The sequence below is a fragment of the Rutidosis leptorrhynchoides genome, chromosome 7 (assembly GCF_046630445.1).
Source record: "Rutidosis leptorrhynchoides isolate AG116_Rl617_1_P2 chromosome 7, CSIRO_AGI_Rlap_v1, whole genome shotgun sequence".
In the NCBI taxonomy this organism is placed as follows: Eukaryota; Viridiplantae; Streptophyta; class Magnoliopsida; order Asterales; family Asteraceae; genus Rutidosis; species Rutidosis leptorrhynchoides.
Genome location: NC_092339.1, coordinates 37,747,998 through 37,761,373, shown reverse-complemented (window position 1 = coordinate 37,761,373; position 13,376 = coordinate 37,747,998). Strand labels below are relative to the sequence as shown.

Genomic DNA, 13,376 nt, shown 5'->3' with positions numbered 1-13,376 from the left:
CTTGCTAAATGAAATGGTTTCATTACTTTTATTTCCATTTTTGTTTTGATTTTCAGTTTACAGTACTCTATGTAAGAACAGATTAACCTACTGTATGTAACGACCAAGTATGTAAACTCACTGTATGCTACATTTTGTTTGTGAAAACCGCAGCAACGCGCGGACCACAATACTAGTAATAATTAAACTTTGTATTTTAACTATTCAAAATAGTCCAATAGCTGAGTTCTTGATATATTTACAACAGTTCATAGATTGAAACTCACTAAGAGCATGTGTGGTTTAGTTATGTGTAACTAATCATTAATCATCATCATCATCATCACTAATTTATTTAAAAAATTACTATATTTGTTTTTATTACATCTTTTAGAGGATTGGAAGTGGCGGCGTGTCAAATTCATTATTCAGTTTAGTGTTATTTTGGGAACTTCTAAGGTAAGAAGTAGATGAGTGGTTTAGTATTCATATTTGTGTTCAGTAATATATGTGAGGCGACATTAAATAATTAAAAAAAGGACAAAATATGTAAGAACCAACGTGCATTTTAAGACTTTGAGAGTGGAACTTCGAGTGAAAGTTCGATGGTGAGTGGTGGTTGGTGGAACTTCGGATCCAATGAAAGATACGTGATGGAGCCTGCGAATATATCTATCACTCCCCAAAAAAATTTACTCATCAATACGCGCTATATGTGTGTTGCTAAGAAAAAACATTCATCACGTTGTGTTAAGATTATTTTTAATGGTGATGGGTGTGAAGAATTGTGTTGGAGCGTTGGTCCCACTCTTTTTTTTTGTTTTATTTATTTGTTACTACATGTTTTATATAACTAAATAACAGATATTCTTTACAAATTATATTAAATTAAGGTAAACACGTATAATAAACATAGAATATTATCAAATTGAATTAAATTAAAAATAAAAATGTTACTGTAATAAAAAGGGATGAAAATATCTTTTATAATAAAGTTTGGGAGCTAAACCTGTTACATTATCCTTATATACTAATACCCACCAAAAATTTGGCCATTCCCTTAGTAAAATTCAACCAAACCAAACGACATCTCATCTATCCATCCCACTAAATATAAAAAAAAATTAGGTTAATCCCAAACTCATTCTTCTACGACCTTCTCTCCCAAATTACCCACCACCGCCATCTTCACCACACCATCTTCATCCCCTAATTACCCACCACCGCTATCTTCATCACCCCATTTTCATCGCATCACCCTCGCCAACTTCATCAACCATTTGTGGTTGCTAACGAAAAAGCAAAAAACTAAACCACCACCGTCATCTTCATCGGAACATCCTGAGTTTTTTTCGCCTCTTCCCAGACAACCATCGAATACCAGCGACTGAGAGCTTTTACTTTGAGAGTTCGATTGTCTAAAGCCATTAAAAGGACGACTTAGGGTTATAATCAATTTTTCCCACCTTCCTTCCCTTCTAAACTAAGGGTTTCTTCGATTAAACTTTCGGTTTCCGTGGATTAATTGACGTGTGCATTTGAAGGTTAATCTTCCATCAGGTTTAATTTATACTTAATTTATTTTGTTCGATTTGTTTTGGTTTCCTTTACCGATTTCGTTCACCCAATCTAATTAAAAGTAAGGTTATTGATTTGTGGTTTTTTGTTTTCTGTTGTTGTGGAGATGATGACGATGCTAAGAGTCCATTATAGAATTGGCAATTTAGACATTGAAATCAAGTAAGTCTGCATCTTTTCTTGCTTATTGCTTTTCCTTTGTAATAGTTGCTTTTGGTGTTTTTGATGTGTTTGAGTTTGACCAACGGCCAACAGATGGTCAAACTGTTATCTGTTTGATGAGTTGGTATGTTGCATGTGTATTCGACCTTATTGATATGTTGTATTGTTGCTATTGGTGATAAAAATTGATGTTTAAACGTTTTTTGGTGCAGGTTTAAACCTTACTACATTGATGTCCAAACTTCTTTTGCTGCGGGTTTTTAATCTTACTACATTCATGTTTAAAATTTTTCCGGTGCAGGTGTTAATCTTACATTTTGCTGTACAAAATTTCATAAAGATAAATCCATTAAAAGCTAATAATATTGTACATCATTATCTATTGACGCTCTATCGTGTTATGAATGTTTCTGGTGGTGTTCTGATGTTTCAGCGGGTTACTCACTAAAAGAAGCAGCTTAAACGTCATAATATCATACATAGGCTGCTAAGAATGTGGCTTTGCTAGAGTGTATGCTCTTTTAATTGCAGAATAACTGTTGCTCAACCTAAATGAATTTGGTAAGCAATAATCTTTTTTAATTGTTTATTATTCCTCTTTTGTGTATCGATTTAATCTTTTTGATTCTTTTTAACCTTTTTATCAGTTAATGTTCCACCAATTATGTGCTTTATTTGCAAAATGACATAAATAATTTCAGCATAATTCAACATCTGAATATTGGTAATCTTCTGGGTTATGCACCTTAGCTAAAAAACCACAATCAATGTGGTTGTTTTGTTGTTTTATAATTGTTGTTTGCTACTTAACATTGTCTTTTAACCAAAATCATTTTGATATTGATATATAGAAAAATATTTTGCTACTGTTAAACAGAGTTTACTATCTAAATTGGTGCTTAAAGCATTTGTAAGGGTAATTCGTTTTCGATAAACGATACTTCTATATTGATAGCTTTTAATTTTGTGTCATATTAGGGAATTCGATATATCTACTCCGGGATTAGAAGCCAAATTAGGTGTGAGTTTGTTAACTTTAAAGTTTCAAAGTATTATAGAATACCTTAGTAGATAATTAAGTATAAATCTGTGTTATATTTGTTGACTTTATAGGATTAAACTTAAAAAGTGAGTAGTTTTTTATATATACTGTATGTGTGTGTAGGTGTATAATAATTTGTTTGTAAGAATTCACGCCTCTTAAGTTAGATTATTATGTCACATGTGATAGTGATTCTTATTGACTGTTTTGTGTTATACTGTCTACTTAATTGCATGTGCAGAAGGAGAAAGGAGTTTTTCAATTGGTAAGTTTAATAAGTTCGTAGTACACGAAACGCTTCGGGGTTGACGTTGGCATTGTTTCGGGTTGTATCATCTCAATTTTCCAATTGGTTAGTGCATTATTCGGTTTCAGTTTTAGATGTGTAATATGTTAACTGATTGCGTGAACATGTGTCTACCTGTTTGATTATATTTTTCTTCACATAAGTTGATTGTTAAAGAATGCATGCTTTTCCTCAACTAACCATCTTTTATGAAGGATTGGTGAATGTGTATGACTATAGCTCAAATGGGGCATCTGCAAGTACTTCACAAACGTGGGTTGAATCTCAGGTAAACGACTTTGTTGATGATTTAAGTTATTACTACGGAAACGATTCTAACTTAGATTCTTTGAGTTTTGCCAAGTTTACATGTTATTGTTATGCTACTATCCTCTTATCAATTTTTGGCAAAAAATTGGAATTTGTAATAGAAACTTAGTAAATTTATGTATAACTAAATAATGCATCTAATATATTTTGTAACAGACGCATGGCACTTGCGCAAACAGAGATGACTTAAATCCCAGACGCACAGACTGTTCCACTGCATCGCCCAGACCATAATTTTTTTTTTTTTTTTTTTTACAATTGTAACCGTTGTCGAATTGAGTATGAAAAATATTACAATTGTAAGCAAATGTATACACCCTACTTATGATGAGGATTTTGCCGCAGCAACGTGCGGCCGGTCTTTTTCTAGTTTATAATAAGGAGGAGAATTAACTAAAAAATCTAATAAAAAGGGAGTGGAGGTAGTCTTCCGGTCTTCCCAAATGGTTCACCTGCGTCTTTCAACATCACCGAAATTAAATTTTCATATCCTTCATGACTTAAAAATTGAATTAGTTTTGTTTAATCGATTTTTTTTTTAAAGGCAAGCTTGCATCAGCGTATCATTTATTTCAACACTACTCATCATTTGCACACACGCGCGCTTTCGGGCAGGAAACCTGAACCACACTCTGAGGATCCGACCTTTAAACCATCCCGATGGGCAGGCGGGCCGGACCTTAGTCCTGGAGCGGGTCGGTAAAACCTTCCATTTGGGCCACCTTCAAGGAATATATTCAATTCCTGGAGCGGGTGGCGAGGTTCGAACCCGAGACCTCTAGCCCGGCGAGTACACAACTGTAACCGCGGTACCGCTGGACCGAAGATCCGTTGGTAGCTTGCATCAGCGTATCATTTATTTCAACGACACTCATCATTTGCACACACACTTTGTTTAATCGAATTAAAAATACGAAAACTGAAAAATGAATATAACTTTGTCATTTTGATTGGTCCATGTGTAATTTCTATTTTTAACTGCGGTTATGAGTTACTGACTGGGTTCGAACGAGACGTTGGAACCCAGCCACCCGATCATTTTCTGAAATGAACCATTACAGTCCAACCGCACCTAGGGAGGAAACCCCCTGCGAGGCCAATGAAATGGACGGGTAACCTCAAAAGAAATATTTTATAGCTCATGAAGATCTAACTCCTAACCTTAAGAGAAGCCAACACGTCAACACCCTGACGTTTGATCCATGTGTAAAGTAAGTAGACTTGTCACTCTTCATGTGATGGCCTCAATCACACATCCAAAATATTGTCAATCATGCTAAGCAAAATGTTTCTATCACGTCGAGTTAGTAGCGTGATAGTGACGCTATGATTATAATAATGATCGATGGCGCCGAATTAAAGATGGTCTAAGAGTACTCGTATGTATGGATGACAACGGGCCGGGTTTGAGTCAAGTTTAGTTAATCTCATACCCGAACCCGATTATAAAACTCGTCTCAAACTCGAACTCATCGGGTCCCCATTTAGTTACTAACTAGCAGGTAAACGGGTTCCTTACGGTTATCCATGTTCCCATTTATTGATGAACTATCGGGTAAACATATCCACGGGTATTTGAGTTTTTTCTCGGGTATACGAGTCGGGTAGTCAGGTATACGGGAAAAATAATCGGGTTTCGGACTAGGTGTATGGACTCAAGTCTTTTTTCGGGTATACATGCCGAGTAATCGAGTTTGTGTCTAAAACCATCTCCGGACCTGAACCCGCAAAACACTAAAAACCATTCTCATACCCGTCCCTAGACCCATTTACCAAGCTCAAATCCGATTTAAAAATATTGAGTTTCGATTTTCTCTGTCCAGTACGGTTTTCTTTACAATTCTATGGGACAAAGCCAGAAAAAGAAGAAGGAAAAAGATCGCCTTAAACCATAATGTGGGTATCATTTTTTTTTTCTTTCTATTTTTTACTTCTAATTTAATTAATTAAATTAAATTAATAGTTAATAATTTATTTATCCAAAATTAAAGCAAGTTGTTTTTATACATTCTTCTTCAACTTATATTATTATAGTAAATACTAGTGAAATGACCCATAAAATCACGGGTTTGTTTAAACGAAACAATTTAATGACATGTTTTAAGTATTAAGTGAATGTAAATGCTAAAGTCATTTATTTTAATGACCCGTTTCACTTAGAAACTTGTCGTTGTTTTTACAAATATATAGAGAAATGTATTTTCGCATACATATGTAACGTAATTAATTTCGTAAAAAGAATCCATATTTGAATATTAATAATATAATAATTATAATTATAATTATAATTATAATTATAATTATAATTATAATTATAATTATTATATTAAAAGTAAATAATAATAATAAAATTCGCTCAAAGTTGAGTATTTATATTTATAATAATAATTATTATTATTGGTAATAATAAATGCCTTTTAATTTTTTTAGAAAATTAAAATTACATGTTAGGAGATATTAATATTTTCTTTTATAAAAGATTTCGTATATTTTTCTAATTAAATTAATATATAATTATGACATCATAATTATGAAAATTAAAAGGTAATTATTGACATTATTATTTTAGAGTTTTATAGACTATATAGATAATTAAGGGTATAATAGATAATAGATAGATAATTAGGTGTAAATAGAATCAAAAGTGGTGATTACTTTTTTTTTATCATCTCCTCCGATTTCGTTTGTTCTTTTCTTCAGGGTTAAGACTCGCATAGTGAATTTAAAGATGAAAACTTGTTTCCTCGCCTTTATTTAAGATCCTTTTGTGTCAATGTAAGTAAAAAGTTGGGGTTTTACCCTTGATTTCAGAGGTTTTTGAGGACCCATTTCACATTCAGACTGTGGCTCTGTAAAAGTTCCAATCTTGGAAAGTGGTTATAATTGTTCTGCCCTTTAATTGCTTTAAGTTCAACAAGTATTCACATTTACATTACTCTGGAACATGTAACTATGAATTACTGTAATTTATTTTATTATTATTATTATTATTATCTTTTATTGTAATTGTTAGTTATTTGTTTTTGGGTTTGCAGAAATGACTTTTGATGTTGTACTAGTAGTTCCCTGACTGTAATTAGAGTACCTCTGTGGACTGAGATATGTTGATTATTTAAAGAAATAACATTTGCTTTAAAATAAAAATATTAAACATGAATGATGTGAAATACAGTATATAATATGTTCTACTGGCACTCATCTGTTTCTATTCTTGTACATTTTTTTTTTTTTTTTTTTGAACGGCAAGCTTGCATCGGTGCGGACCGAAGCCTAGTCATCATTTGCACACACACACGTGTTCGGGCAGGAAACCCGAACCACACTCAGGGGATCCGACCCTTAAACCATCCCATACGGGCCAGGCGGGCAGGACCTTAGTCCCGGAGCGGGTCGGTAAAACCTTCCCTTTGGGCCACCCTCAAGGAATTTCTTTCAAATAATATCCTTTGTAGGTGACGAGGCTCGAACCTGAGACCTCTAGCCCGGCGGGGGTGCTAGGCACCACCACATGTCCACTGAGCCAAAGCTGCGGGGACTATGTGAAAATATTTGCAAATTTACCAGTTTTAAACTTGTATGAATTAGGATTTGTAATTCGTTCTGTCATATATGTTTTTCGATATATTATGGATGTTTAAGGTTACACCATTCTTATCAAGTTCCATTTTCACTTATCTTTGGCAGCTTTCAAGAAACTGGTAAATGTGAGAACGATCGTCTTGAAGCTCCTCATCGTGTTATGTTAGTAAGGTAGCTTTTGCTTAATTAATATTTCGTTTTCTTGAATAGATGAATAACCACATTCTTTAGAAAAAAATAAATAAATATGTTTAGGAAATGATAGATAAAGATATTACTCCATATTTGTTCTGCGTCATTTGTTGATTAAGAATGTACTATGTAACTCTAGTATGTAATATTAGGATGAGGGACATTATATTATGTTTTATTGCTCTAATCTTCTCATGATATCCCAAATCAAGCATCTATTTCAAAGGTATTTTCAGATTCTTAGTGACACTAGATGCGTAAATGTTTCATAAACTTATCTGTTGTAATAATGATCTGAAAGTGGTTTATTTATAATGATTTTTAGCCAGCAACAGAAATGCTTAGAGAAATTGCGGTTTTAGAGTACGCAGTTTCACATTTGGAGCACTATCTTCTCTCATTATACCCTAAAGGCTTTTGATCAACAAATATCGTGTCTACCACCATTAAGAAACGATCATACTTTTAAATCATTACAAATTACTAATTACTCCAAGAGGAAAGTATCTTGAAACTTTCAGGGCTGATATCTCTTTACAATCCAATGGGTCATACGAACCACCTTGCATTACTTTTGATTAACTACTACATTTATTAATTTTATTTGTGGCAAAATGGGCGGGTCAGGTAGGTCGGGTAAGGGGTCAAAGTGGATAATTCTCTGTATAATGTTATACATGGATGGTTGGCGTTAGTTTGCCTTCTACACTTTCTTTTCCTAAGTTTTTTGAAAATTAGTTACCAAGTTTATGAAAGTTAAGCTATGTCTACGATGGTTTATTTAATATTAAAATGATTAATAGAAGCCTTGTGAATTCAACATATACTTACCGTGACTTTTGACATTTTTAACCCATGATGACCTTTCGACCCATTTGACACGTCTAGTTTTGAAACATTGACCGAAGTTAACCGAGTTATAATGAGTCACAATGAACATTTACCTCTAATATTCTTATAATGTGCTATAAGCTAAGCGTGATATCTGTACAGTTCATGCAAACATCTTCCGACATTATATGATTAAGTCCATGTCAACTACACTTATTTCTTATGAAGTTTCTTAAGGCTTTTGTTTGCTTAAAATAAATCATGCTCTTTTAGGTTACTTGTTTCTCGCTTAGAAGAGGTAAATCTGAAAGAACTAAAGCATGACGAGAAGCTATCTTTCTGGATTAATGTACATAAGGCATTGGTGATGCTGATCCATGTATGAATGTTACTTACACTCTTTGGATTTTATCAACTTTTAGGCGTTATACATTAGGTAAACATAGTGTGTAAACAATTTGTGCTTTTTTTTTTATGTGAACAGACTGTTTTAGCTTATGGAATCCCTCGAAAACAATATGGAGAGTCTTGCTACTGTTGAAGGTAAGCAAAAGCCTTTGTAATTGCAGACGTGGTTCAGTTTATGCTATATATAACATGTGGAGTGTGAATTGAGTTAAACGAGAAAACAAAATGGATGTTGGTGTTGGAGCCTCGAGACCAGGATATAGATCTCGCGCCAGCGAGATTTGGTCAGTAGGCGAAGCTACTAGAAAGCATGAACTCGCAACCGCGAGGGTCCAATTGCGACCGCGAATCTCGGTCCGACTGAAGTTTGGTTCGGTTTAGGATTCCTCGTTGTATCGTGATTCTAATTCGTTTTTGCACTATATATACCCCTACATGTAACGTGCAATGTATACCTACGGAATTTAATAAAGAATACTCTTTGGTTGGCCGAGGATTAAAGTAATCACTTTGATTACATACAACCTCGTTAAATCCTCGTGCATTTATGTTTTTGTTAGTTTCTTCGTGCTCGCCACATTTAATCCGTTTGTTGTCTTGTGGATTTGATAACCATGGGGTTGTCAAGTCTTGTTGGGGCTCACTAATCGTTCCTAGCAAGTGTTATCAGAGCTTAGGTTCACGTGCTTGCGGGAACAATGGCGGATAAGAATGATGCAAAGATTGATCGGTTTGATGGAACCGATTTTAGCTTTTGGGCGATGCAAATTGAAGATCATTTCTATCAAAAAAAGCATTACCTACCGTTAACGGGTGTTAAACCGGAAGAGATGGGGCAAGACGAGTGAGAGTTGTTGGATAGGCAGCCTTAGGGGTTGTTCAGACTTTCTCCGGCCAAGAACCAACATTGTAGGTGAAACCACAATTGTGGGATTGATTGCGGCGTTATCCAACATGTATGAAAATCCATCCGCTTTGAACAAAGTTTTCTTGATTCGGCAGTTAGTAAATGCTAGGATGATGGAGGGTTTCTCGGCAGCGGATCATATTAACGAGTTTAATTTGATTTTAACTCGGTTGAAATCGGTTAATATTAAATTTGACGATGAGCTTGAGGCGTTGTTTTTGCTATCATCATTACTCGATAGTTCGGCTGGTATTGTGACGGTGGTTAGTGGTTCATCTGGAAGCTCACTTTTGAAGGAATTCATGATTTGATTCTTAGCAAAGGTATTTAAAGGAAAGATTCAAGTGGGAGTTCAGGTTCGGTTCTAAGTGTTAACCGGGAAGAGCTAGATCAAGGAGTCTATCAGGGATTAAAAATGTGGTGTGTTGGAATTGTCAACAAGTTGTTCACTGTAAGTCAAAGTGCCCGAGTCTTAAGTCGGGTGGGAGCGCGGTGACTACGGTGATCGAGGTTGCGTTGATGTGCCAAGAGGAGGTTCTTGACGAATCGTGGGTTATAGATTTAGGTGCCTCGTATCATGTTACCCCGTACATGAACGAGATTGTGAATTTCAAGTGCTATTCCGGTAGGGTTCGAGTTGCGAATGAGAGTACTCTTGATGCTGCGGGTATTGGTGATCTCGTAGTTAGACACTTGGATTATGCTTGGATCTTGAGGAACGTGAGGTTCATCCCCAACCTCACGAGAAGATTGATCTCGTTTGAGAAACTGGATGATGATAGGTATCATGTTCTATCTAGGGATATAAGGTGGGTAGTGTTTAAAGGAGGTTATGTGATTACTCGCGAGTATAAAATGAGTATCATGTATATGTTTTCCGGTATTGTTGAGGGGTCTTGTTTGAGTGAGAGCTCAAAGGGGGTCGAACTAGTAGAGATTCGGGTCGAATTGGGTACATTAGAGTCTTCGTTACTTCGGGAAGATCTTCTCCAATGGCAACTTTGTTGCGATCGATCGAGTAAGATGAACAAGAAAGTTTTCTTGGAATCACGGTTAATGATACATCCGTACAATGCGTGTTGGCTTGGGGTGAAAAATCGAGTTTGTCTAAATTCGTGCGCACATATGTGGTCGTTGTTTCAGCGGTAAGTTACTTGGGCAATGGGGTTGATTGGGTCGGATCGGGCTAAAACGGCCCAATATCTCCTAAAATAAGGAGATAGGTGCCGTATCCAAAGAGGTCCTGGTCCCAAACTAGTAACATAAAGATTGAGCTATAGCTCGACGGTATTTGCTGGTGTCGAAAGACTTCACTCACTCGCTGATAGTTTAACGACTGAAATGTTGCGTGATTAGGGTGTCTCATCCAACGGTATAAAAAGGAGGTGTAATTAGCGGGTCGGGTTGTTGTTGTGGGATGAAGTCAGGTTAAAGATGGGTGTCGTTTAACGTCTCTTAGAGTAGGAGATTGTTGGAGTGCGAATCGAGTTAAACGAAAATGGATGATGGTGTTGGCACCTCGCGACCGGGATATAAATCTAACGCCCGCTAGATTTTGTGAGTAGGCGAAGCTTCGGGAAAGCATGAACTCGCAACCGCGAGGGTCCAGTCGCGACAACGAAATTTGGTCTGACTGGAGTTTGGTTCGGTTTAGGATTCCTCGTTGTATCGTGATTCTAATTCGTTTCGCACTATATATATACCTCCATATGTAACCTGCAATGTACACCTACGAAAATTTATAAAAAATATTTTTTGGTTGTCCCAGGATTAAAGTAATTACTTTCAACATATAACCTCGTTAAATTCCTGTGTTTTTACGTTTTTGCTAGTTTCTTTGTGTTCATCACATTTAATCCTTTTATTTTCTTGTAGGTTTGATAATTAGGGAGTTGTCAACATAACATTATAACATTAATCTTAAAAGTGAGTTGTATTTCATGTGTTGGTGCAGGCTGCGTATAATGTTGGCGGTCACATTGTAAGCGCAGGTTTGATTCAGAGCTATACTCTGTGATGCCGACAGTCTCGTTCTGGACAAGTTTTGTTCTTTGAATATTATTATGTTCAAACATTATGACAAATTAATCAAGTTGTTTTACCCGCACAAGTTTAATTCGTTTGGAGCTCAATATTGCTACGTACGTATGTTAGTTATCTTTAAGAACGCAACTAAGAGCAGGAGACGAACATCAAGCATATGCAGTTGTCCAACAAGAACCCCATTTTTCTTTGTTCAGGCACCATTCTGTTCCTGCATATGTACACTCTTGATTTTAAAGCATACAATATTAGCTTAATTAACACAAAACCATGTTTTTGCAGGTTCGTGTTTAATTACACACCAAAACGAGTGATCCAAGAGCTAGTAACAGCCAAAGATGATTAGTACCATGATTAGAATTTAAAAAATTATGTTCTGTTCTTTCTCTTGCTCTTTTAGTAATATTGCTAAAAAACCAATGTGGTTTTATGAAGAATTAAAATGAATATTATGAGTAATAAAAATTCTTTCATTTCATACCTTAAACTCTTAAAGGTTTAACTAACACAGTACTGACAAATACATTGTGCAACAAAAGTAGTACATTGTTGTGAATTCACATCTAAGATCATAAATATGATTATGATTATTCTATGATCTGCATCCCAAACAAAAACCATAATTTTTAATAAGGGCTTTCACCAATTACATTTCCAGGAGGATTATAAAAACAAATAGCCAATGTTGATTGATCAGGAAGACAACTAGCCAACGAACAACCCAACTCAACCGAATTTCGCCACACCACTTGCGTGTACACACCACACCGATGATTCGGTGCACACGAATTATTCGCATAGTTATAATACGATTTCTCCGTGACCCAATTATCGACTACCATGCTCGGTGTAACTACTTCTCCTGTGGCCCACATCTGGTTTCCACCATACTTGCCACTTGTCAAATTTGCAAACTGACAGTTATGTTTATCTCTTTGGAGCCTGACCAGTAAGCTTGTAGCTTTGGCTAGCTGAAAGTTCCATTTAAGTGGACCCACCCCCACTTCGGCTCGTGCCTTGTTGTGTGCGTCCAGGTACTCTTGACCGTCGGCTGGCACCACCGCAGCCGGTGGTCTTGTGCCGTGGTACGCCATAGGAGGAATGTTAAGATCAATAAAAATTTCATTTTTTTTTTTTTAATTTTCTTGTAGTATGTAGTACTGGCAAGCAACATAAGTTTTGATAGGGTAGGTTATTTATGAGGGTTGGTTTGGGGATTGGCATTATTGCCCTTGAATTGGTTGGTTGTTTAGTGAAACTGTGGAATAGTTGTGAGGGTAGTTTGGTCTTTCTGGGTGTGTGGAAAATAATTTTTGGTTGAATATTGACTTTAGGCAGTTGGCAAATGGCACCCACGTGATCTGAATTTAATTTTGCAGCCGCACGTGAACTGATTTTGGAAGTGCCCACCGGCTGGTCAATTCTTATCGGTATACTCCGTATTTTTTATGGAACCTTTTATCCGGCTCAAAAGAAGAGATTCCAATAATTATTGGGCCAAAAGGAGCCCATTTAAATCACTGATTTAATTTTGACAATACCTGTTTATTGGGCTGAAAGGAGCCAATTGGAGTATGAAATGCATTTATATATGCTTTTTTGTTTATTATTCATTCGGAAAGTTCAAACCAAATCTAACGAATTTTTTTTTGAACACTACCAATAACAGATTAATTAATTATAATGATTTGTCTTTATATATAAACAAGTTATTCCAACATCCCTATCTGAAAATTATACTAAACCGGTAGCATATCTATAATGTGATGTTTCAATACAAATGGATAAGGTTCAAGTGGGAGTTGGTGCAAGGTCCCAAAATGGGACAGTCCAAACACACTAAAATCAGACCAAAACGTACCTAAATTAAGGCAAATGAAACCGTATTCTAGGCCTCCTGTACTCTTCATATCATATATTCCATATACGACGGCCATCAAACACCAGCTGTATATTGTCGTAATTGTATGTATACGCACCTTACATTAGTACAGTACAATACTCACACACCCACAATTGATTCATCACTTGATCATACA

General features: G+C 35.7%; 1 protein-coding gene and 1 long non-coding RNA gene across 3 annotated transcripts; one reads left to right on the top strand and one right to left on the bottom strand.

The window, feature by feature from the left end:
- The first annotated feature begins 1,137 nt into the window (after nt 1–1,137).
- On the top strand, nt 1,138–3,631 carry LOC139858332 (uncharacterized). Of its 2 annotated transcripts, XR_011762901.1 has the most exons (6): nt 1,138–1,539; nt 1,664–1,719; nt 1,932–2,020; nt 2,153–2,280; nt 3,003–3,336; nt 3,534–3,631. It is a non-coding gene; the product is annotated as an uncharacterized lncRNA (long non-coding RNA). The 2 variants fall into 2 exon arrangements; XR_011762900.1 differs by having other exon boundaries at nt 1,932–2,280.
- An 8,208-nt stretch (nt 3,632–11,839) lies between these two features.
- On the bottom strand, nt 11,840–12,489 carry LOC139858746 (STS14 protein-like). The gene has a single exon (XM_071847584.1). The coding sequence runs from the start codon at nt 12,429–12,431 to the stop codon at nt 11,964–11,966; it is 468 nt and encodes a 155-aa protein (XP_071703685.1). The 5' UTR covers nt 12,432–12,489; the 3' UTR covers nt 11,840–11,963.
- Nucleotides 12,490–13,376: the final 887 nt, after the last annotated feature.

What these genes read in the sequence shown, in the direction of transcription:
- LOC139858746 (XM_071847584.1), bottom strand. Translation starts at nt 12,431, where the DNA reads ATGGCGTACCACGGCACAAGACCACCGGCTGCGGTGGTGCCAGCCGAC.